The sequence below is a fragment of the Pantherophis guttatus genome, chromosome 6, assembly GCF_059756535.1.
Source record: "Pantherophis guttatus breed Tessera chromosome 6, ASM5975653v1, whole genome shotgun sequence".
NCBI classification, from domain to species: domain Eukaryota; kingdom Metazoa; phylum Chordata; class Lepidosauria; order Squamata; family Colubridae; genus Pantherophis; species Pantherophis guttatus.
In genome coordinates, this window is record NC_142068.1 from 7,290,339 (window position 1) to 7,316,250 (window position 25,912).

The 25,912-nt window shown below is 45.3% G+C and overlaps 1 protein-coding gene across 1 annotated transcript in view; it reads left to right on the plus strand.

Moving 5' to 3' along the window:
• ABCF3 (ATP binding cassette subfamily F member 3) overlaps positions 1-25,912 on the plus strand; it is a 38,197-nt gene extending 12,285 nt beyond the window's left edge. Inside the window, exons 7-21 of the mRNA XM_034441981.2 lie at positions 1,264-1,530; positions 2,287-2,367; positions 4,361-4,420; positions 4,727-4,783; positions 6,454-6,476; positions 8,813-8,868; positions 9,008-9,208; positions 10,890-10,966; positions 12,843-12,887; positions 15,046-15,178; positions 16,989-17,077; positions 19,633-19,724; positions 21,738-21,870; positions 22,903-22,990; positions 24,679-25,912. Coding sequence (XP_034297872.2) covers positions 1,264-1,530; positions 2,287-2,367; positions 4,361-4,420; positions 4,727-4,783; positions 6,454-6,476; positions 8,813-8,868; positions 9,008-9,208; positions 10,890-10,966; positions 12,843-12,887; positions 15,046-15,178; positions 16,989-17,077; positions 19,633-19,724; positions 21,738-21,870; positions 22,903-22,990; positions 24,679-24,837 — 1,561 coding nt within the window. The 3' untranslated portion in view covers positions 24,838-25,912. The remainder of the gene's footprint in view (positions 1-1,263; positions 1,531-2,286; positions 2,368-4,360; positions 4,421-4,726; positions 4,784-6,453; positions 6,477-8,812; positions 8,869-9,007; positions 9,209-10,889; positions 10,967-12,842; positions 12,888-15,045; positions 15,179-16,988; positions 17,078-19,632; positions 19,725-21,737; positions 21,871-22,902; positions 22,991-24,678) is intronic.

The following is a 25,912-nucleotide window of genomic DNA, read 5'->3' on the forward strand; positions in this document are numbered from 1 at the left end:
TTCGAGTGCTTAAGGTTGCAGACCCTTGCACTCTACAGTAGAATTCAATACAGTTACTGCCCTGGGATAGAAGCTGTTTTCAGCCTATTTGTCCTTGTCTTTATTGTCCTGTACCGTCTGCCAGATGGTAATAGTTCAAAAAAAAAAGGGGTGCCCAGGATGAGATGGATCTTTAAGAATGTTTTGAACTTTCTTAACTTTCTTCCAAAGAGGGGAGCAGGCAACCAATGATCCTCTGGGCAATGACATTGACCCTTTGGAGCGCTGTCCTATCTGCCACTGTGCAATTGGCAAACCATACACAGGTGCAGTAAGTTAAAATACTCTCTATGGTGCAGCGGTAGAAGGTCACCAGCAGTTTTTCATTCAGTTGTTTTTTTCCTGAGAAGTCTCAAGTAGTAGAATCTCTGCTGGGCCCTTTTGACCAGTGCTGCAATGTGAGGTCAGGTCCTCTTTTATGATAATACCCAGAAACTTAAAACTGGCCACTTGCTCCACTCGGTCTCCATTGATAAGCAAGGGCTAGGTGTCTGATCTATTCCTTCTAGTTTCTATTCATCTACTTTCTTATCTGGTTTACCTGGAAGGGCTGACATAAGGTGACTTTCTACCGTGTTTCCCCCAAAATAAGACCCCTATCTTATTTTATTTATTTATTTATTTATTTTGAACCCTGAAATAAGCGCTTGGCCTTATTGCCATGCGCTCAAAAGCCTGATTGGGCTTATTATCAGGGGATGTCTTATTTTGGGGGAAACAGGGTAGACTGTCAGCGTTTTAACGCTGTCATAGAGAGAGCAGAGGAGAGCAAGAGATAAGCTCTGAAACTTTTGCCTGCTAAATCCCTTTGAAGCCCGGTTGTCGTGGAAATGAAGGGAGGGGGCACATTCCTGGGAAATGACGGGGAAAAGAAGTCTGAAGAATGACTTGGAAGACAGCCAATGAGAAGCAGAGATTTGGGGATCGGAAAGGGAGGGATTGGGAGGCAAAAGGTCAGTCTTGTCCGTGCGGAGTCATGATCCGGTGGCTGAGCTCAATTAAAGAAAGATTTCCTTAAAGATTGGCAGTTTGGAAATTCATTTAATTTTGAGATAGCACCGCAGTCTGACAATGACGTTCCTGCAATTGCACCTCTGCCCATCAGGTACAGTGCAGTTGTCACCTCACCTGGCACAAACGAGGTTTCTAAACCCCTCTCTCAAAAACGTGCCCTCATTTTATAAAACCACAGGAGACAGTTGTCCTTTATTCTCTTCTTTTCAGGGTCCTCCTCACAGGAGCAGACCTGAACCTGGCTTACGGCCGGCGATACGGCTTGGTAGGTCGGAACGGGTTGGGCAAGACCACGTTGTTGAAGATGATCGCCAGCCGTAACCTGCGCATCCCTTCGCACATCAGCATCCTTCACGTGGAGCAAGAAGTGGCCGGGGACGAGACGCCAGCCCTGCAGAGTGTGCTGGAATGTGACACGGTTCGTGAGGGGTTGCTCAAGGAGGAAAAGGAGCTGACTGCCCGGGTTAACTCCGGAAGGTAATCTTGTTCCCAAGGAACACTGTCTAATAATTCAGGAGCCCGTGGTGGAGCAGTGGTTAGAGTGCAGTATTGCAGGCTAACTCACTGCTCACTGCCAGAAGTTTGATTCTGAATGGCGCAAGGTTGACTCAGCCTTCCATCCTTCTGAGGTCGGTAAAATGAGGACCCAGATTGTTGTGGGCAAATACGCTGATTCCAGGGGTGGGCTTCAAAAATTTTAGCAAGGGGTTCTTTGTACGGTTGCTGGATGGGTGTGGCCATGGTGGGCGTGGCCTAATTAGCCTCCTGCACCATGGTGGGGGGATGTCGTTTTTGCCCTCCCCAGGCTCCGGAGGCCCTCTGGAGGGTTTTCCCGAACTTCTGGTAGGCCCATTTTTTTTTGCCCTCCCCAGCCTCCGCCCTGCATCCAAAACAGGCCGCGTGGGGACTCCTGGGAGGGGTGGGGTGGGGTGGGCGGGGCCAGCCAGGAGTGGGATTTGGGGGTTCTCCAAACTGCACAGAATCTTAGCTAGAGGTTCTCCCGAACCCCTGCAAACTCCCAGCAGCCCACCCCTGGCTGAGTCTAAAACTGTTTAGAGAGGCCTGTAAAGCACTGTAAAGCGGTATATAAGTCTTAAGAGTGCTATTGCTATTAATTCTGGAAGGTAACCTTGTTCCCAAGGAACACAATCTAATTCAGGTGCAGAACAGAGCTAATTTGGCCATCTACAAACCACCATGCTGCTTTTCTGTCGTTTTTTTTTTTTTCTTCAGGGGAGTAGGCACCGAAGGTGCTCGACTGTCCGAAATCTACGCCGGTCTAGAAGAGATTGAGGCAGACAAGGCCCCAGCAAGGTAAGTTGAAAGTCTCTGTAAGAAGCAGAATCAGCTCTGAATTTATATGCTTGGTAGTCGGTGAGTTCTGAGGTCTAAAATAGGAAATCCTGATGCATACGAGTCTGTGGAGATACAGTGTTTCCCCGAAAATAAGACCTCCCCGGATAATAAGACCAATCGGGCTTTTGAGCGCATGCGCTAAAATAAGCCCCCCCCCCCTAAAAAAAATAAGCCCTCCCTGAAAATATTTAACTGCATGGGCAGCCAGTCCCTGCCCATTTCCTCTGGTTAGGGTTAGAGAGACAGAGCTGGAAATCAGGTAAGACGGCAAGAGGAGCCCCATCTTGCTCCACACGCCCCAAAATAATAAGACCTCCCCGAAAATAAGGCCAAGCACTTATTTCGGGGTTCAAAAAAATATAAGACGGTCTTATTTTCGGGGAAACACGGGTAACGTGGATGGGAAAAGGCAATTTCTCCATCAGCCCAGAGTAATAAATTTCCACCAAGAACTCAGAAATTTCCTAAATTCCAAATAGAAATTGGCTGCTTCTCCAGTTCTCCAAAGGAGAGAGTACAGGTAATCCTTGACTTACAACCACTTGTTGAGCCCAAAATTTCTGTTGCTAAGCGGGACAGTTGTGAAGTGAGTTGCACCCCATTTTATGACCTTTTTTGGCGCAAACAAATCACTGCCATTGCTAAGTGAATATTGCAGTTGTTAAGTGAATTTGCTTCCCTTTATCCTCCCCTCCCCCCCAATTGATTTTGTTTGTCAGATGCCAGCTGGGGAGGTAACAAATGTTGATCACATGACCTCAGAACAGTTCAAGCATCATAAATACCTGTCAGTTGCCGAGCACCTGAATTTTGATCACGTGACATGGCAATGCTGTAGTGGTCATTAAGGGAAAATGGGTCATAAATCACTTATTGCAGTGCCATTGTAACTCCAAAGGGTCACTAAACAAAAAGTTGTAAATCGAGGATTAACTGTTTTCATCTTAAATCGAAAGAAGAGACTTTAGATCTTCCTGAAATCTGATTTAAAGAACATACAAACCCATTAGTTTCCTTTAGCTTTTCCATCGATGGAAACCCCAGGAGCAGAAGGCTTTAGCGAGGAGCAACAAGGCTGTCCACGAATAGAATAGAATAGAATAGAATAGAATAGAATAGAATAGAATAGAATAGAATAGAATAGAATAGAATAGAATAGAATAGAATTCGTTATTGGCCAAGTATGATTGGACACACAAGGAATTTGTCTTGGTGCATACGCTCTTGGTGTACATAAAAGAAAAGATACTTGTGTCAAGAATCATAAGGTACAACACTTAATGATAGTCATAGGGAAACAATCAATATAAATCTTAAGGATACCAGCAACAAGGTTACGGTCATACAGTCATATTAGAGCTTTGAGGTATCATGTTGAGCTGCTCTTCCTGCAGTTTGATAGATTTTCCAGTTATTTTAAGTGCTTTGATGAAGGAAGCATTAAAAAAAAAAGGTAAAGTCCCTGCAGATTTTACTCTGCTAGTCATCACCGACTATACAGGGTGGTGCTCATCTCCGTTTCAAGGCCATTGAGCCAGCGCTGTCCGAAGGCGTTTCCGCGGTCATGTGGCCAATACGATGTTGCAGAGCACTGTTACACTTTCTCACCGAAGTGGTACCTATTTAACTACTCGCATTTGCATGCTTTTGAACTGCTAGATCGGCAGGAGCTGGAGCGAGGATGGGAGCTCACCCAGTCCCATGGCGCTCGGGTCTCGAACCTGGACTGCCAGCTTTCCAGCTGATAAACCCAGCATCATGACCACTTGCTGCCCTTTGTGGCTTAGTGCCCTTAGCTAAATACTCCTATTTCCAATCGATTCTTATTCCAAGTTCAGATATCGCTGCCTTTCCTTTCGGAATTTTTTTTTTTTTTAAACCCATCCAGAGTCAGCTCCTAGTCCAGTTTTTGCAATCTAGAAATGACCTTTCCTTTCCTATCCTTTTCTAGAGCGTCTGTTATCCTGGCCGGGTTGGGTTTCAGCGCAAAGATGCAGCAACAGACAACCAAGTAAGTGGGCTTTTAGCCAAGACTGAATTGTTCCCTTCTGTGATTTGAACGATGGGATCCTAGATTTTTTTTTTCTTTTTGATCTTGCCTACTGCTAGGTGCTGGGACAGAGGGGCGCTTCCAGAGATAGGAAGCTTGGTAGCTGTCCCTTCACATTACAATTGTGATAGAGGGGGAAGTGAACTTGGCCATCTCTGACACCAACCCTTGAAAAATGTAAGGCGACCTTCCGTATCTACAGGCAAACTGGGGTCCGGCTGGCCCAGGGAAACTGATCTCTCTCTACTTTTATTCGTTTTCCTTCAGAGAGTTTTCCGGAGGTTGGAGAATGAGGCTGGCTTTGGCTCGTGCCCTTTTTGCCCGGTGAGTCTTCAACAGGGGTGGTATTCACTTAACCTTCGCTACTAGTTCACAAATGTGAGCACATGCGCGCCCTCCACACCTCCACGCATGCACAGGGCCTTTCGCGCATGCGTAGAACGTCAAAAACGGGACGTGATGACATCCAGGCGGGTGGGCGGAGCCTCCCACAGCCGCCACTACCAGTTTGCCCGAACCGGATAGAACCGGCTGAATACCATCGCTGCTCTTCAAGGATCTCCGTTCTACTCAAAATCCTTGTCCCAGAAAATGGGTTGATAGTAACAATGGTGGGTGTGAAAATTAAGACTTAGAGTCTTAATCCTGATTGGCTGTGTTGAGGAAGGATGCCTGACTGCATTGGGCGGTGGGGGGGTGGAGGGGGAGATGAGATTACAGGTGTTTGGGCTACAGGTAATCCTTGCCTTCCAACCATTCGTTTAGTGACCGTTGAAAGTTGCAAAGTTTTAAATACATTGCCAGTTGGCCAAGTGGCTGAATTTTGATCGCGGGATTGTGGGGATACCACAAAGGTATTGAATGTGAAAAACGGTTCATATCTCACTTCTTTCCATTGTTAACTTCGAACGGTCACTAAACGAACGGTCCTAAGGGGAGGACTAACCTGTATGTGTTTTATGCACAAAAGATAACATACATATTTGGGGATACTTAACAGTTAAGTTTTCCAAGAATTTAAAGGACAAAAAGAAAAAGAATGCTTAAATCATGGAGATGCTTTTTTCAATGAAACAGAGGAGTCTCCATTTCATTGAAGACATTTTGCTTCTCATCCAGGAAGCTTCTCAGATAACTGGATGACTGAGAATTTCCATAGACATTTAAATCACAGCACCGGTTCTGCTGCAAAATTGGAAAGTTTTTTTTTTTTTTAAAGGCCTTCCATGGCAGTGAGAAAATCTTCAGTCTAGTCCATCAGCATGAAACTAATCTAATGTCCCTTTCTTTCTTTCTTTCCTTACCTTTCCAAATCACCCCGTTTTCATTGAATGAGACATTCGTCTTTTTAAAATGCCTGTGTAATGAATTTTCTCAATTTAAAAATTGGGCAGGGTCCTTTTTTTTTTTTTCCTTCAAATTTTATAGAATTTGGGGCTAAGTCACTTGATCATCAGATTGATCGACATTGTATAAATTTAATAATGAAATATTACCGTGTTTCCCCAAAAATAAGACCCTGACTTATATTTTTTTTTGAACCCCGAAATAAGCGCTTGGCCTTATTTTCAGGGAGGTCTTATTATTTTGGGGCGCGTGGAGGAAACGAGGAAATGGCAAGGACCAGCTGCGCATGCATTTAAATATTTTCGGGGAGGGCTTATTTTCAGGGGAGGGCTTATTTTAGGGGAAACGGGGTAGAACAGCGAAACCTTTTGCCAAGTCTGGCACAATGGTATAAAAGTGCAGACTTGTATAAAAATGGCCGGTTTCAGCAACTTTTAAGAATTTCCCCATCAAAAATAACTGGACTTAAAAAGATTAGTTACGATTGGCTTTCCAGTGATGATGAAAATATTAAAAGGGCGTAGTTGTTTCATAGAAAGCTTTGTGAGAAATCTGCTATCAAAGCAATGCCAAGGTAGAATTGATGATTGCTGCACTAATAATACTTCTGTCTCCCTTTCCTCTTCTGTTGATTTTAATTTTCCCAGGCCTGACCTCCTTCTGCTTGATGGTAAGTCTTTTCTGGACCTACACAGACAGAAGGGAAGGGGTGGGCTCAGGGATGGGCTTTAAAACGTTTAGCAAGGGATTCGCTGCCCGGTTGCTGGGTGAGCGTGGCCATGGTGGGCATGGCCTAGTCAGCCTCCTGCACCACAGCGGGGGGGGGGGCGCATTTTTGCCCTCCCCAGCCTCCAGAGGCTTTTCTCGAGCCTCCGGGAGGGCGAAAACGGCCTCCCCAGGCTCCGGAGAGTCCCTTCCCGAACTTCCAGTAGTCCCGTTTTTTGCCCTCCCTGAGTCTCCATGTGTGCCCTGCACTTACCTGCATCCAAAACGGGCCATGTGGAGACTCTTGGGAGGGGCGGGGTTGGAGGAGTGGGATTTGCGGGTTCTCTGAACTACACAGAATCTTAGCTAGAGGTTCTCTCGAAACCCTAAGAACCCCCAGCAGCCCATCCCTAGATGGGGTGGTGCAAACCGACCTCAAAAAAATTCTCTAGGGAATACTGCTGTAGACTTTTTTTCCATCCCCTGGTGGACTGCTGATTTCCCAATTGCTCTGACCCAGTGTTTCCCCATGTTGGAAGTCCACGCACTTCCAATATTTGGAAGCTCTCTAGATTGGAAACCATTGCTACAGCCATTCCTGGCAGTTGTATGAATATCTGAATTTGTGGCCAATTTTCTTGCAGTTGGGAGTTGTCAGAGATAGATGGCATCTCTATCACAAGTTGGCCAAAAATTTAAAGCCTCTATTGTAAGGGGTAACTTTGAAGATTTAATTGATTAATCAGAATAGAGAATAGAATAGAAGGCCCTTCCAGCTCTTATTCCAGAATAGAGCTGGAAGGGACCTTGGAGGTCTTCTAGTCCAACCCCCTGCTCAACCAGGAGACCCTATACCATTTCAGACAGGTGGCTGTCCTTTCTTTTCTTTAAAACCTCCAGTGATGAAGCATCTACAATTTCTGAAGGCAAGCTATTCCACTGATTAATTGTCCTCACTGTTAGGAAGTTTCTCCTTAATTCCAGGTTGCTTCTCTCCTTGATTAGTTTCCATCCATTGTTTCTTGTCTTGCCTTCCAGTGCATTGGAAAATAAGTTTACCTTCTCCTCTTTCTGGCCCATCAAAAACTGGAATACTGCTATCATGTCCTTCTTTTCATTGAAGCCTTGCTAAGGCACCCATTTAATAAATTAACCCACCACCCCAAAATCAGCTTAATTTGAAAGAAAGGTTGAAGAAGGGAAAACGGATTCCTAAGCCTTTGCAAGATTTTAGGCACCCGTTTCATCAAGTAAAACCTTATCAATGTCCACCAAAACATGTTGGCTCTCCCCGCTCCTTCAGCCATTTTGCAAATGTTACAAAGGAGCTGGCCATCTCTGTCTTAAATTAACTCATTTTCTTCGTTTGGTTTTAATCATGTTCTGGGTGTATTAGAACTGTGGAGGCATTGTTCTTTCGAACTGTTTAATTCCAAATGTGACCATTGCATCAACAACACTTACCATTCATTTAATGACCGTTTGAAGTTATAGCGGCATTGAAAAAGTGACCTATGGCCATTTTTCATACTTACAACCATTCTGCCTCCCCATGGTCACATGACCAAGATTCAGACACTTGGCGCTGACTCATATTTATGACAGTTGCAGTGTCCCAGGGTCACATGATCCCCTTTTGCAAGCTTCTGACAAGGAAAATCAGTGGGGAAGCCAGATTCACTTAGCAATCGTGATACTAACTTAACAACCGCAGTGCGTCACTTAACAACTTAGCAAGCAAAGGTTGTAAAATGGGGCAAAACTCACTTAGCAACGGTCTTGCTTAGCAATCAAAATTTTGGGCTCAATTATGGTCATAAATTGAGGACTACCTACCGTATTTTTTGGAGTATAAGACGCACCTTAATTTTTGGGGAGGAAAATAAGAAAAAAGCTGATTGTCAGGTGGATCACTGTCCCGGAATACCCCCAATCAGCTGTTCCCAGAGGTGAATTTTAGCAACAAGTTCCTTAGTTGTGAGCTCTGTGCCTTGCTTTTTTTTTTTCCCCCTGCCTCTGAAAGCCTCCAAAACAGAGCTTCAGAAAAAAAGCCTCTGAAGCTCTGTTTGGGAGCTTCTTTTCTGAAGCTTCATTTCTGATGCTTTTTTCAGCCTCTGAAACCTCCGTTTGAGAAGCTGGGCGGGGCTACATTCGGAGTATAAGATGCACCCAGATTTTCACCCTCTTTTGGGGGGGGAGAAAGGTGCGTCTTATACTCCGAAAAATACGGTATATGTCTTTCCCTGAGAATTTTGTCCAAAGGGGCTTTGTGTAAACAGCCTTCTTTCAATTCACTTCCAGAGCCAACCAACATGCTGGACGTGAAGGCGATCATCTGGCTGGAAAACTATTTGCAGGTCTGTCTAAAATTTGGAAAACCATCCGCAGTTGAGGGGGAGGGCAAGGTTTAGTTTAAGGAGCTTGGGACCTTCAGATCTGGCTGAGACCTTAATCTTGCCCCCCCCCTTTTTTTTTTTCCGTTTTGGGCCCTTCTAGACTTGGCAGTCCACCATCCTTGTGGTGTCTCACGATCGGAACTTCTTAAACGCCGTGGCCACCGATGTCATCCACCTGCACTCCCAGCGGCTTGATAGCTACCGTGGGGACTTCGAGAACTTTGTCAAGATCAAAGAGGAACGGCTCAAAAACCAGCAGCGTGAATACGAGGCGCAGCAGCAATACCGGGAGCATATCCAGGTCAGAGAGCCGGAGCGGTTAGCGATGCAGCTGACGCTGATCCGACAGTGCCATATAAAATACGATTGAATATATATGATGTGATATATTGTACATGAGAGAGGGACGCGGTGGCTCAGTGACTAAGACAAGCTGAGCTTGTCGGTCGAAAGGTCAGCAGTTCGAATCCCTAGTGCCGCATAACGGGGTGAGCTCCCGTGACTTGTCCCAGCTTCTGCCAACCTAGCAGTTCGAAAGCACGTAAAAAATGCAAGTTGAAAAAATAGGGACCACCTTTGGTGGGAAGGTAACAGCGTTCTGTGCGCTTTTGGCATTGAGTCATGCTGGCCACATGACCACAGAGACGTCTTCGGACAGTGCTGGCTCTTCGGCTTTGAAACAGAGATGAGCACCGCCCCCTAGAGTCGGGAACGATTAGCACATATGTGTGAAGGGAACATTTACCTGTACCTATGATATGTGATATATGGTAAGCAAAGAGCAGATCCTTAAAATAAGGCTTTTTATCCTGGGCACCACACAAAAGAAGGACTGCCACTTCTCAAATGCTTCCCTCTGTGTAGTCTACGTAACCACAAGAGCCATCTTAATTAATTAATTAAATTTATGTGCCTCCACCTTGTCCAGAGACTACTCTGGGCAGCTTACAAACATTGAAACTTTATTCCTTTGTATCCCGCTTTCATCATTTTTACAAATAATTCTAGGTGGCAAACATAGCCAACAAACCTTCCTATTTTCCCCACAACGATGAGAGAGAGAGAGACTGCTCCAAAGTCACTCATCTGGCTTTCATGGCTAAGGCGAGACTTGAACTCACGGTCTCTTGCTTTCTAGCCTGGTGCCTTAACCATCAGATCAAACTGGCTCTCTCATCACCAGTTAAGTCTCCAGAAGATGGCGGCTTCTGTAACTTTTTTCCATTCTGTTTCAGCTTTACTGCTATGCCTTCATTAGAACAGACCAAAAGCTTAGAATTTTTTGTGCACCCAGTGATAAGAACATTCTAAACAATGTTTTTGAATATTATACCCGCATGCACACAGAGTATACCTTCTTCATCCTCCATTGCATATCATCCTAATGCCTTGATGGTGAACCTATGGCACGTATGCCAGAGATGGCATGCAAAGCCCTCTCTGTGGGCACGCACGCCATCGCCAGCTGGTCTTCGCAGGCGTGTGAGCGACAGAAAACTGCCTGAAAACAGCCTCAAAAATGCCCCCAAAAAACACCGTTTTTCTGGGCCATTTTCAGGCCGTTTTTGGCCCGAAAAATGGCCTGAAAAACGGCCAAAAACACCCCAAAAACAGACATGCACAGCTGATCTTTGGGTTTCCGGTGCTCCGGTGCATACAAAGTCATGCGTGTGCCAGAAACCCAAAGACCAACTGTCCGGTCCCACGCATGCGCACCGCCCAGCTGGTTTTTGGGTTTCCAGCGCGCGCACATGCATTCCAGTTTGGTCACTGTGCCGAAAAGGTTCGCCATCACGGTCCTAATGCTTTGGTTGGCTATCGGAGAGGGGCAGAATCCCTTCTGTTCCAAACCTCTGTGGCCCAACTCACATAAATAAACTGGTTTGGATCATGGACTCAAACTTCATTTGCCAGACCGTTGTCCCTGCAGCAGCTGGTGCGTCCTTCTGGATACAGGAATCATCTCTGCTTTTCTCCCGCAGGTCTTTATCGATCGATTCCGCTACAATGCAAACAGGGCGTCGCAAGTTCAGAGCAAACTGAAACTCTTGGAGAAGCTGTGAGTATCCCAAAGAAAACGAACATCTGGGTGGATTGCCTAGGCCAGGGGTGGGCAACTGTGGCCCTTTTACAACCTGTGGACTTCAACTCCCAGAATTCCTGAAACAGCTTGGCTATCTCAGGAATTCTGGGAGTTGAAGTCCACAGGTTGTAAAAGGGCCACAGTTGCCCACCCCTGGCCTAGCTCAGTGGTGGCTAACCTTTTTGCTGTTGCGTGCCAAAAGTGGGGGGGGAGTGCGAGGGGGTCACGTGCGTGCGTGCCCACACCCACAATTCAATGTGCCCCACCCCACGCATGCACACGCAGACAACCCCCTCCCAATCGTGCTCCCCCTGCTTTTGGCACGTGATGGCAAGGTGGGCCTGGTAGGCCCATTTTTTCACCCTCCCCAGGCTCCAGAGGCTTTCTAGGAGCCTGGGGAGGACGAAAATGGCCTTCCCCACCCCCCTGGAGGCCAGAAACAGCCCGTTTGCCAACTTCCGGTAGGCCCAGAAGGCCCGAAAATCTGTTGGCCAGCGCGCGCATGTGCGCTGCAGCTGAGCTAGGGCAATGCTCGCGTGCCTACTGATATGGCTCCGTGTGCCACCTGTGGCATGCGTGCCATAGGTTCGCCATCACGGACCTAGGTCAATTTAAGGGTTGATCATTGCAGGATCTACAGACTGAGGAGCTGATTTAGCACAATTTCTTAAATGGCGGCACACGGCCTGCTCCCGGCATACAGCATGAGTCTCAAAATGTATAAACTAAAGCAATATTTTGCACTAATTCTCATTATTTGGATGTGCAGTATTCCTTGGTTAGGAAAAGATTGCTCCTTGACACTCTTCAGCCCCCAGTTATCTCTCAATCACTTGCATTATCATTAGAGCAGTAAACATTATCAACAGTATTAATGCAAAGGCTTACTATCTCTTTAAAGCAGGGCGCTCTCCAAACTTGGCAACTTGGTAAGACTTGTGGACTTCGACGCCCAGAATTCCTCAGCCAGTCATGCAGGGTTGGGGAATTCTGGGAGTTGAAGTCCACAAGTCTTTAAAGTTGCTGGGTGATTCTGCTTCGTGTCAGCTGGGGAATTCTGGGACTTGAAGTCCACAAATCTTTAAAGTTGCCAAGTTTGAAGACTCCCGCTTTAAACCTTACTGTAACTAACATATACTAACAGGATGTTGGTAGAAATAGGAAAGCATGGGCTGCTTTCTTCAGCTTGAGGAGATCCTGATTTTAAGTTCCACCGGCCACTGTCAAAGTATGCAAAAAATAAAAAAAAGTTTTTTTTTGCTGATTCAAAAAACCAGAAATAGCTAATTGGCTATTTTAGCCCAATAATTTATCTTTCTCTCTCCTCTTGTCCCCACTGGTAGGGGGGTTGAATTTTTTTTTCTTTTTTTTTTTTTAATTGCCATAAAAGATGAAATAAAGAATAATTCAGATGATATAGTGTTAAGTGATTTTCATAATGAACCAAGGGAAATTGGTGAACTCTTTTTTTTTTCTGTCTTTGAAATCTTTTACACTTATGAGACAGAATTAGAGGGAAAAAATAACTTGGAAAGGGAAATAAGCTCTCTTTTTAAAGAAAACCAAGATCTAGTGAATCTAGTTATAGTAGTTCTTCAGTGCTCAGTCCTGAGAATTTATCTGCTTCCAAGTGTCTGCTTAGTGATTGGATATTTGATACCTATCTCTTACTAGATTAATATGATTTATTGACTTAGGGATTTTCTGTCTTCATTGTGAGTTGTATTATGTTGGGGGGGGGGTGCACTGATGGAGTTCAACCAATCTCATTGTACATATGTTGTGCACTGACAATAAAGATTTGAATTTGAATTTACTGCAACAAGACTTATGGTGTGTTTCTTTTTCTCAGGCCAAAACTGAAGCCAGTGGACAAAGAATCTGAGGTGATAATGAAGTAAGTGAACCTTGACAGGCACAAGAAAGCCCAATTTTCTAGTCCATCATAGGAAAAGAAGAGCAGACGTCTTCTTACTCACCTGTCTGCCTTCTCAGACTCGGTACAGATAGTCCTCACTTAGCCAATACTCATTCAGCGATGGTTGCAACAGTGCCGAATGAGTGATACTTATAACCAACCGGTCCTGAAATTTCTGGCTATTGCTGCATCTTGCAGTCACATGATCGCCATTTGGCTGGGGAATTCTGGGAGTTGAAGTCCATGCCTCTTAAAATGACGGAGGTTGAGAAACACTGCCTTAGGCAAATCACCCAGCCTCGGGCACCTAATTGGCAAGACAGAAATGATAAGGTTGGCCAGTCCTCTGTGGATTTTGTAAGGAAAGGTTTTGTTCACTACGATGTAAAAAAGACATGGAGACACTAGAAAGAGTGCAGAGAAGAGCAACAAAGATGATTAGGGGACTGGAGGCTAAAACATATGAAGAAAGGTTGCAGGAACTGGGTATGTCTAGTTTAATGAAAAGAAGGAGCAGGGGAGACATGATAGCAGTCTTCCAATATCTCAGGGGTTGCCACAAAGAAGAGGGAGTCAAGCTATTCTCCAAAGCACCTGAGGGTAGAACAAGAAGCAATGGGTGAAAACTAATCAAGGAGAGAAGCAATTTAGAACTAAGGAGAAATTTCCTGACAGTTAGAACAATTCATCAGTGGAACAACTTGCCTGCAGAAGTTGTGAATGCTCCAACACTGGAAGTTTTTAAGAAGATGTTGGATAACCATTTGTCTGAAGTGATGTAGGGTTTCCTGCCTGGGCAGGGGGTTGGACTAGAAGATCTCCAAAGTCCCTTCCAACTCTGTTATTCTATTCTATATTACTTGACTCAAGTTAATTCATTATTTGATAAGTCATTACCCTAGCTTTTCTTCAGGCAGCAATTCCTGTTTTTCCAGACAAGTCCCCCCTATCTAGGCATTGTCTGGTTGCAGGACTGTGTAGCTACAACAAAAACCGCAGTAATATGCATCCTAGACCTGTGATGGCGAACCTATGGCACGCGTGCCACAGGTGGCACATGTAGCCATATCGGTGGGCATGCGAGCTTAGCTCTGGCGCACATGCTCATGCTGGCCAACTGATTTTCAGGCCTTTTGGACCCACCAGAAGTAGGGAAACAGGCTGTTTCCTGCGTCTGGAGGACCTCAGGGGATAGTGGGGAAGGCCCGTTTTTCTCTCCCCAGCCGCCAAAGCCTTTCTAGGAGTCTGGGGAGGGTGAAAACGGCCTTCCCCAGGCCCCCGGAGGCCGGAAACGGCCCATTTGCCATCTTCCGGAAGTTGGCAAACGGGCTGTTTCTGGCCTCCGGGGGGGTGGAGAAGGCCATTTTCACCCTCCCCAGATTCCTAGAAAGGCTTTGGAGGCTGGGGAGAAAGAAAAACAGGCCTACCATGCCATCGCGTGCCAGGAACGGGGGGGGGTGGTCGCAGGTGCAGGGCGCATAGAATTATGAGTGTGGGCATGCGTGCGCGACACACATACCCGGTTCCATACCTCTAAATCAAGGGTGGCAAACTTGATTTCATTGAGGGCCACATCAGGGTTGTGTTGGACCTCAGAGGGCCAAGTGGGCGTGGCCTGGGTGGGCATGGCCAGCTTGACATCACCCATGTCGGGGGCACCTGTGGTGGCCTGGGCGGGGCTGGGCTGGGCGGAATCCATTGTCACCAGCAGAGGAAGGCAAGACCATGGAGAGCGCCTTATCCTCCAGAGGAACCTCGCCGTCCCTCTTGAGGCCACGTGTGCAGCCCCCCCCCCCCGAGCTCCGTTTTCACTGGCAGAGGCACCACGGGCCGGTCCTTTGCTGTTTCCAGGGCAGCCCCGCGGGTCAGATCTAAGCACCCCATGGTCTGGCTCCACGGGCCTTGAGTTTGACACCCCTGCTCTAAATGATGCCTGCCATGCATCCTTATTATTCCATTAAAAACGACATTTTGTAAAATGTAACTGCTATGTATTCCTACCATAATATGTTCTTCATAAGGCAAATTAATGCCAAGCTGATTCTCCTGATCTAATAGAAGCAACGAGGGACCTTTTGGCCACGTCCATTTTTGCTCATTCCCCTGGACTTTTTTTTCCTTCCCTTCCCCCCTTTAGGTTCCCAGATGGCTTTGAGAAGTTTTCTCCTCCCATCTTACAACTCGATGAAGTGGATTTTTACTACGAGCCCAATAACTACATCTTCTGCTCCCTCTCTGTCTCTGCTGACCTGGACTCTCGCATCTGTGTGGTAAGATGAAATATTTGGCAAAAGGTTAATTATGTGGAAGCGATAAAGCATTCCCTACCACAAACAAAGAAACAAAAAATCCAATAGCTCAGCAACTGTAGCAGTGGATAGACCAAGAAAAAAGAAATACTACCGTGTTTCCCCGAAAATAAGACCTTGTCTTATATTTTTTTGAAACCTGAAATAAGCGTTTGGCCTTATTGCCATGCGCTCAAAAGCCCGATTGGGCTTATTATCAGGGGATGTCTTATTTTGAGGGAAACAGGGTACAAGTGTTTTTAACAGAAGGGCCTAATAAGAGCTAGGAGCTGTGGTTGCACAGTGGTTAAAATGCAGCATTTCAGGCTGACTCTGCCCATACACCAGGAGTTCGATCCTGACCAGGTCAAGGTTGACTCAGCCTTCCATTCTTCCAAGGTCAGTAAAATAAGGACCCAGATTGTTGGGGGCAATATGCTGACTCTGTAAACCGCTTAGAGAGGGCTGTAAAGTGGTATATAAGTCTTAAGTGCTATTACTATTGCTGCTGCTTTGCTCAGCAGAAATATTTCTGGCCTGGGTGCATACAATATGCTCTCGGTTCGGACCGGATCGCCCGATCCGGTAGCGTTGACAGCGGGTGGTTTGGAGAACCGGTAGCAAAAAATCCCTGCCCCCCCCCCCAATGCCCAGCTGGGCCACGCGATCATCAGAAGCTTTTTTTTTTTTTTTACTTTTAAAAGCATTTTTTCTACAACCTCTTTGGCTGAGGAGGTTGTAGAAAAAATGTTTTTAAAAGAAAAAAAGCCTCTGACGATCAGGCATCTCAGCTGGGATCGTCAGAACCTTTTACAAGCATTTTTAAAAGGAAGTTTTATGCAAAACAATTTTGCGACCAATAAATATCCCAAGAATTTGGCTGATGTGTGTGACAGATTGGTGTCCATAATTTTCATAAAGCTGCATGTCACATTTGTTGCCTTGATTGATTGATTTCTATGACCGCCCATCTCAGCCAATGACATATAATGGTTTAACGCTTGGCAGTTCTGCTTACTTTCCTTTCCTTTCCTTTACTTTACTTTCCTTTATTATATTTATATACCGCCCTTCTCCCGAAGGACTCAGGGCCGTGAACAGCCATGGTAAAAACAGTATACAAGACAAAAATTTAAAAACTTATTAAAATAATTCAATCACTGGCCAAATTTAAAACACCCAGCTAAAATCGTTATTTAAAACCCCTATCAAAACCCAATTAAATAACTTAAATTTAAATATTGTTGGGGGCAATATGCTGACTCTGTAAACCGCTTAGGGCTGTAAAGCGGTATATAAGTCTTCAGTGCTATTACTATTGCTGCTGCTTTGCTCAGCAGAAATAAATTTAAAATAATTTAAATAACTTCTCCTAGTTTCTTTAACTGGCGAGTACATTTAACTTTACTTCCACCTATGTGCACCTTTTCTGGCATTCTGCTGTACCTAAAGATTTGCTTTGAGGACCAAAAAGCAAAAAAAAAGGGAAAGTATCAGGCTGTATAGCATCAATAGATGGCAGTGTTTTATCACCATTTCATTCGGCCACAACAGATTCTTAAATGTTAGGGATTAGTCCTCGAATTTATTACGGCTTCCTCCATCCCTTCCCATCCTTTTCTTCCATTGCTTGTCAATCAGCTACTTTTCTTCAATTAAAAAGCAGATTAAAAGGGCTATAAATAAATATGCATGCATCAGAGTAAGTTTACTCCCGTTTCTCTTGAGTTCTGGAATCCTAACATAGAACTTGGCAAGATGTTTCTGTAATTTCTATATCGTTTACTTCTAGGTTGGAGAGAACGGAGCTGGCAAATCTACCATGTTGAAGATCCTGATGGGAGACCTGGCACCGGTGCGAGGGATTAGACACGCTCACAGGTAGATTTCAAACCACCGTTACAGAGATAGGGTAGAATGAGAAGACACTCGTAGAAAATTGCTGACTTGTTGCTAAGTAATTCATAGCATCCCGGATTCCTGAGCCACATGTGCTTTTGAATTGAATTGAATTGAATTGAATTTACGAGACCGCCTTCTGCCTCCGATAGCCTCCCATCGACCAGCACGCTCCCACAGAGAGGGTCTCCTCAGGGTGCCATCGGTTAGATAAGTGTCGACTGGCGACCCCCAGGGGAAGAGCCTTCTCTGTGGGGGCATCTGCCCTCTGGAACGAGCTGCCCCCGGAGATTTGTCGGATTCCTGACCTTAGTACCTTTCGCCGCGCCCTTAAAACATTATTATTCCATCAAGCAGGCCTAAAATATTATTTTAATGGGTTATTTTATTTTAGATTATTGGCCAAACTATTTAATAATTTTAAATTGTTTTTAACTTTTATATTGTAAAAGTTGGCTGTACACCGCCCTGAGTCCTTCGGGAGAAGGGCGGTATAGAAATTCAATAAAATAAAATAAATAAAATAGAATAGAATTCTTTATTGGCCAAGTGTGATTGGCCACACAAGGAATTTGTCTTTAGTGCATACGCTCTCATTGTAAATAATAATAATAATAATAATAATAATAATAATAATAATAATAATAATAATAATAATAATAATTTTATTTCTATACTGCCCTTCTCCCGAAGGACTCAGGGCGGTAAGCCTATTAAAAGCACAAGACAAACATCAATTAAAATTATTAAAATTATTAAATAATTCGGCTCAATTTAAAACCCCAGAAATTTAAAACACCCAATTTAAAATTATTATGTTGATAGCCCGGCCTGGTGGAACAACAGGGTCTTTTCTTAAAAAGAAAAGATACATTCGTCAAGAATCATAAGGTAACATCACTTAATGATAGTCATAGGGTACAAATAAGCAATGGAAACAATCAATATAAATCATAAGAATACAGCAACAAGGTTACAGTCATACAGTCATAAGTGGGAAGAGATGGGTGATAGGAACGATGAGAAGATTAATAGTAATGCAGCCTTAGTGAATAGTTTGTCAGTGTTGAGGGAATTATTTGGTTAGCAGAGTGATGGCATTCGGAGAAAAACTGTCCTTGTGTCTAGTTGTTCTGGTGTGCAGGGCTCTATAGCGTCGTTTTGAGGGTAGAAGTTGAAACAGTTTATGTCCAGGATGTGAGGGGTCTGTAAATATTTTCACAGCCCTCTTTTTGACTCATGCAGTATACAGGTCCTCAATGGAAGGCAGGTTGGTAGCCATTGTTTTTTCTGCAGTTCTAATTATCCTCTGAAGTCTCTCTCTGTCTTGTTGGGTTGCAGAACCAAACCAGACAGTTATAGAGGTACAGATGACGGATTCAATTATTCCTCTATAGAACTAGATCAGCAGCTCCTTGGACAGTTTGAGTTTTCTGAGTTGGTGCAGAAAGAACATTCTTTGTTGTGCTTTTTTGATGACGTTTTTGATGTTTTAGGTGTCCATTTTAGATCTTGAGATATGATAGAATCTAGATATAACATAGAATAGATAGAACAGAATAGAATAGAATAGAATAGAATAGAATAGAATAGAATAGAATAGAATAGAATATTACGTTGCTTTCTGTCTACTTTGGAGATAATCTTTTAATCTTTCTGTAAAGATGGGAAACTTTGGGTAAAATCTCAGCACATTGGACTAGAACAGCGGTTTTGAATTCACAGGCTAAAGGCCACATTGTGTGCATCCTAAGCTCCACTTCGAAGCACCATCCTAGCTCAGGCCAAGGCCTATTAGCTCAAAAGCTGAATGAAGCTACTTTTTTTCCCCTGCTCCTCCTTCCTTCCTTCATTAGGGGAAGATTGCTACTCTTAGCTTCCTAATGTTAGCTGGGAGATGCAACATTGCTGTTGCTTCCTATCTCTGCCCTACTTTCCTGTATCACTCGAAGACGGTGTTTCTCAACCATGGCAACTTTAAATTAGGTGGGCTTCAACTCCCAGAATTGCCCAGTCAGCATAGCTGGCTGGAGAATTCTGGGAGTTGAAGTCCGTCCATTTTAAGATTGAGAAACCCTGCTTTAAGGGCTGCAGAATACCAGGCCCTGAACAGTGCCAGCCTTGTCTCCTCCTATTCCCCTCCCATATCTCTATCCCTCCAAGTTGAGGGAAACCAAGCTGACCTTGAAAAAGACGCAGCCCTTTGCTGCTGTTGAGTGATCCTGAGGGAAAAAAATGTGGATTCTTTGAAGAGTTATAGATTAGATATTATGTCAGCACAACCTGTGCATGAGAATCCCTTTTTGGAATGGATCCTGAAATTTTCCACAGCTGTGATAGAACCGCAGTAAGAAATACGTCTCCTTAAGCCACAGAAGCCAAATTCAATTTATCCCTCTTATTCTCTCCTTGTCAGGCAAGGGAACACTTTTTATCTCGAAAAAAAATCAAAGTTATTCCTTTGGCTAATGTTTTCAATAATAGGCCATTTTAAACTCTAGTTTTAACAATGTTTTTTTTTTTTTCCTGCCGGGCAGAAATCTTAAAATCGGCTATTTCAGCCAACATCATGTGGATCAATTGGATTTGGATATTAGTGCTACAGAACTATTAGCAAAAAAGTTTCCAGGTAAGTTGCCAAAATGCCCTCTCACAATTTGTTAGATTTCAGTTCCTGCAATTTCATGGCCTACATGCTTAACCATCAGAAATACTTTTAAGCGCACTTTTCCCTGCCCTGCTGGGTTTACTGAACACTGAAGATTAAAGACAGTGACTTGAGTTACAACCTCATTCTAAAACGTGGCTTTTTATCCTGAGTTAATTGGCAAGGGTTCCTGGAACATGTTAAGCCAGCAGCAATTTTTATTGATCAGTGGGCCACGCTGGCTTTTGTCAAACCCATAGTCCAAAAGGCATCGATGTTATGGCATTGGTCTTAAAACACTCATTTTCCCTCTTCCCATCTCTTAACATAGGTGGGGGGAGGGGATTAGGGCAGGGGTGAAATGTTCCCAGTTCGGACCAGATCGCCCGATCCGGTAGCGATGGAGGCGGGTGGTTCGGAGAACTGGTAGCAAAAATCCCTGCCCCATGCCCAGCTGAGCCGCACAATCATCAGAGTCTTTTTTTTACTTTTAAAAGCATTTTTTCTACAACCTCTTCAGCCGAAAAAAATGCTTTTAAAAGTAAAAAAAAAGCCTCTGATGATCGCGTGGCTCAGCTGGGATCATCAAAGGCTTTTAAAAGAAAAAAACCTTTTTTCTTCTTTTAAATGTCTCTAACGATCAGGCAATTCAGCTGGGATCGTCAGAGCCTTTTGAAAGCATTTTTTACAACCTTTTCACCGAAGAGGTAGAAAAAATGATTTTAAAAGTAAAAAAAAAAAAATTGGCCACGCCCACCCAGTCACGTTACCCCACCACCACCAAGCCACGCCCACAGAACCGGTAGTAACAAATTCTAGATTTCACCACTGGGTTAGGGCGGTATAATTCTGCTTTTGGCTCATCTATTCTCATTGAATCTGAGAGGCAGAGAAAGTATGCTGGCGGGCTTTATAGGCCCCTAGTCCCATTTTTTGCATCTCCTTGAATAAGCCACAAACCATGGTCTATCAGCCACTGTGGCCGAATTCATACCACTGTGAATAAATTTGCCCATTGGCATTTGTAAACCAATGAAGGAGAATATCCGTAGTTCTCAGGGCTGAACACCCAGATAAGCAGGGATTAACCCCAGACAAACAACCAAGCAGAAAACAATAGCCTAAACTAGGCACTACCAAGGAGAAAACCATACCCTACCAACACGGGGAAGGCAAGCTACTGTCTATAAACAGGGAGCAAACCCCATAATGACCAGCGTTGACGATGTTATCTAGTCAGGTAATGAAACATCGGCAAGCAAACAACCAACCTCGCAGAGACACCAAGGGCTCCATGGTTGATAAACCGTGGGAGGTGTGATTTAATGTTAGACTGTTCTGCCTCAACAAGCATGTTTAAAACAGTCGCCTCTTAAGATGCAGTGTGAATCCAGTCACAAATGAATGTTCCAAATTGCAATGTTTAACCCCCATAAGCCCTTATCACCATGGCTTGTAGCATCCCTCAGCCTGGCTTCCCAGTCACACCTGGCCATTGGGATAACGAGATTTTGGTTTAGCTATCTTGCCTTATAACCAGTGGTGAGTTTATTTTATTTTATTATTCATATTTCTATGCCACCCTCTCCCCGAGGACTCTGAGCGTCTTACACCAAAGATAGTATACTAAATAGCATATTGCCCCCAACAATCTGGGTCCTCATTTTACCCACCTCGGAAGGATGGAAAGCTGAGTCAACCTTGAGCCGCTGAGATTTGATCCGCTGATCTGCTAAATTAGCAGTCAGCTGAAGTAGCTGCACTACTGCACTCTAACCACTGCGCCACCTCGGCTCTTATAAAAGTTGCTACCGGTTTGCCCCAGATCGGGCGAATCGGTAGCGGCAATGGCAGGAAGCTCCGCCCACCTGCCCGGACGTCTCTGCACATGCGCGCCCACGAGCAAACCGGTAGCAAACGAAATTGAAACCACTACTGCTTATAACGTTTTAGGCATGGGTTTCACACCTCTTCTTTCTGCTCCACGTGATTTAGGGAAATCGGAGGAGGAGTACCGTCATCAGCTGGGATGCTACGGAGTCTCCGGAGAATTGGCCGTCCGCCCTGTTGCCAGCCTATCTGGGGGCCAAAAGAGCAGAGTGGCTTTTGCCCAGATGACCATGCCTTGGTAATCCTGCTGGGTTGTTATTGTTGATTTGTTTTCTGTTGTTGTTGGGGGGGCTGTTTGTTTGCTTGTTTGTTTGTTTGGGGGTTTTTTTGCATTATTTAAATAGTGGGTAGAGAGCAGGAGTGAAATGCTCCCGGTTTGGACCGGATCGCCCAATCCAGTAGCAATGGTGGCAGATGGTTCGGAGAACCGGTAGCAAAAATCCCTCCCCTCCCCTCCCCTCCCCTCCCCCCATGCCCAGCTGAGCCGCGCAATCATCAGAGCCTTTTTTTTTAAATAGCATTTTTTCTACAACCTCTTCGGCCAAAAAAAATGCTTTTAAAAGTAAAAAAAAAAAAAACTGATGATCACGCGGCTCAGCTGGGATTTTCTACAACCTCTTCAGCCGAAGAGGTTGTAGAAAAAAATGCTTTTAAAAGCCTCTGACGATCCCAGCTGAGTTGCTTGATCGTCAGAGGCTTTTAAAAGCTTTTTTTACAACCTCTTCAGCTGAAGACGTTGCAGAAAAAATGGGTTTAAAAGTTTTTTAAAAAAAAAAAGTTGGCCACGCCCACTCAGTCATATTACCCCCACCACCAAGCCACACCCACAGAACCAGTAGTAACAAATTTTATATTTCACCACTGGCAGAGAGGGTGTCCTTAACATGGAGAGGGAACAAGATCATATTTTTGGCACTTATCAACTAGCCCACATTTATGGCCATTTGCAGCATCCCATAGTCACACGAGCACAAGTTATGACTTTTTTTTTTTTGCCGGAAGCCGGCATTTATTTCCATTTTCCAGCAAAAAACAAACAAACAAACCCACCCATTGTAGACAATGGCTTTGCTTGGTGACAGCTGCGTTTGCTTTACGACCGTCACAGTCCCTTAACAAGCGCCTCAAAAAAAGGTAGTAAAATCAGGCATGGTCCTGTGATGACCCACTTAATGACCACCATCATGGAATTATGGTGATAATTCCAGCCTCAAAGTTGTAAAATCAAGAATTGCCTGTACTATAATTGCATTTTTTTCCCCCCTTGTAGCCCCAACTTCTATATACTGGATGAACCAACAAACCACCTGGACATGGAAACCATAGAAGCTCTAGCAAAAGCACTCAACAAATTCCGGGTAAGTCTGCAGCAGAGGTGGGTTTCAGCAGGTTCTGACCAGTTCTGGAGAACTGGTAGCAGAAATTTTGAGTAGTTCGGAGAACCGGTAGTTAAAAATTCTGGCTGGCCCCGCCCCCATCTATTCTCTGCCTCCCAAGTCCCAGCTGATCGGGAGGAAATGGGTATTTTGCAGTAACCTTCCTCTGTAAACCATAATGCTGTATAGCACTATGAAGCGGTATATAATCTTAAGGGCTATTGCTATTTATTTATTTATTTTTATTTATTTATCAAATTTATATACCGCCCTATTCCTAAGGGACTCAGGGCGGTGAACAGCGAACAATAAAAATACATGTAATACAAACGTTAATAATAAAAAACCAATTAAAATATACTAAACATTCTGGTCCTAGATAATTCAAGACATCCTAGTTTAAAATAAAATCAAAAAGCAATATAAAGGGAAAGTTAGGCCAGGCCGGCCTGCTGAAACAGGAATGTTTTGAGGGCACGGCGGAAAGTGTGCAGATCCGGAATCTTCTGTATCTCTGGGGGGAGCTCGTTCCAGATGGTGGGTGCCCTCACAGAGAAGGCTCTCCCCCTGGGGGCCGCCAGTCGACATTGTTTGGCTGACGGCACCCTGAGAAGCCCCTGTCTATGGGAGCGTACTGGGCGGTGAGAGGCTATTGGTGGCAGAAGGTGGTCTCGTAAGTACCCCGGTCCTAAGCCATGGAGCGCTCTAAAGGTGGTAACTAAGACCTTGAAGCGCACCCGGAAGACCACAGGGAGCTCGCGCAGGAGGGGAGCCACATGGGAGCGCCATGCTGCTCCCATAACTACCCGCGCGGCCGCATTCTGGACCAGCTGGAGCCTCCGGGTGCTCTTCAAGGGGAGCCCCATGTAGAGAGCATTACAGTAGTCCAGGCGTGAAGTGACGAGGGCATGAGTAACCGTTTTTAACGAGTCCCGATCCAGAAAGGGACGCAACTGGCGAATCAGGCGAACCTGATAAAAAGACCTCCCGGCCACAGCCGTCAAGTGTTCTTCTAAAGACAGCCGTGAGTCCAAGAGGACGCCTAAGTTGCGAACCCTCTCCGTGGGGGGCAATGACTATTGCTAGAGGAGAATATTTGTAGCTCAAGGTTGAAACGAAGTGCTCTCTGAGCTTGGCTGTTTTCTTGCAGACATTTCATTACCCAGACTAGATCACATCATCAGTGTTACGTGGACAGGGATCAAAACCTCTGCAAGAAATCAACCAAGCTCAGGGAGCACCAAGGGCTTTTCATCGTATTAAAAACCATACAGCAAGGAAGTTGTAGTGAGGGAACAGCTGACCTTGCGGCATATGCTCTGCCCAGTTTGTTTGTTTGTTTGTTTGTTCGATTTATGTGCCGTCCTTCTCCGGAGACTCAGGGCGGCTTACAATGCGTTAAGCAATAACCTTCATAGTTTTGTATATATCTGCTTAGTAGGGCTTTCGGGCCCCCCCAAGCGGTGTTCTTTTTTATACAAAGCTTATTGCCCCCACAATCCGAGTCCTCATTTTACCTACCTCAAAAGGATGGAAGGCTGAGTCAACCTTGAGCCTGGTGAGATTCGAACTTGCAGTAATTGCAGGCAGCTGGTGTTACTTAACAGTGCTTTAGTCTGCTGCGCCACCAAGGCTCTTGTGATGTGAGCCTCCCTCCCTTTTTGTTCTAGGGTGGCTTGATCCTAGTTTCGCACGACGAACGGTTCATCCGGCTGGTGTGCAAAGAGCTGTGGGTGTGTGGCAACGGCACCGTTCAGCGTATCGAGGGCGGCTTCGACGAGTACAGAGACACCTTGCAAGAGCAGTTCCGGAAAGAAGGTTTCCTATAAAACCGCCAGACTGTGTGCGTGAGCTGATGGGGAGCGGAACACGCCCTGCAGCAGCCCTCCCGCTTGCCCCATGGAGTCGCCGGGGGATTCCACTGCCGTTGGGCGAACGTCGGCTGTGCCAACCGCCAAGCTGACCCCCTCCTTCCCCCGGGAAACCAGCATCCGCCGGGAAAGAGAAGTGGACGAAAGTAACCCAAGTTGCCAACTCCGCTGCTGGATCTGTGCCAAGTCTCTGCTGGGCGGGGATGGAAGGACAGCTGAAGGGAGAGGTAGAGGAGAAGGGGGCGCCCAGGGCTGATGTAGTGGAAGGAGTTGGGATGGGGAAGAGACATCGCTGCTCCGAGCTGTCCTGTCTCTTCTCCCCCTGCCTGTCGGTAGAACTGAACCCACCGCCGAGGAATGTAAAGAAGGCTTTCGGGGGGGGGGGTGTCAGATGCTGCTAAATGTTGCACGTTGAGTAGCTTCTCCCAGGAATTGGGCTGGAGCTGCAAACCGTCCTTTGGAAACTGGATCGTTTCTTGCCTTCTCTCCCTCCCCCACCCCCCCACCCACCACCCACCACCTTTGGGAAGAGTTGCAGCACCACTCCAAGCACCACTCGAGCAAGCAAGCCAAGTTCCCTTGAAATGGCTTCTGTTTTTTTTTTTCATGGCGTAGCCTTAAATTTCCTCCCCTTTTCCCTCTCCCCCGTCAGATGGTGATGCTTTTTGTATGGGGATAGGAGCCCGTCTTCGTTTCCATTCTCAGATGTGATCGTATCACGAGGGAGACACAACACAATAACAAAAAGTGACACTACTGTATGCAGGGTAACGCAGCAGCTTTTCCTCTTCTTCCAGAAGGTGGTGGCCTTGGCTGTTCTGGGTTTTATTTGGGGGGAGGGGGGCCTTATATCTAAAAATTGGTCTCCCGAGTCTCTCAAAGGTCTCAACTCCATGTAGGGTTAAGATGTGTCCCAGCTAACGCACCATGTCTCGATAATAAAATTAAGTGGTTTCACATTGCAACGTTACACTTTCAATCCCCTGTTCATCAGCACTGAGATTGCCGTGTAAATAAAATGGATCTCTCTGGT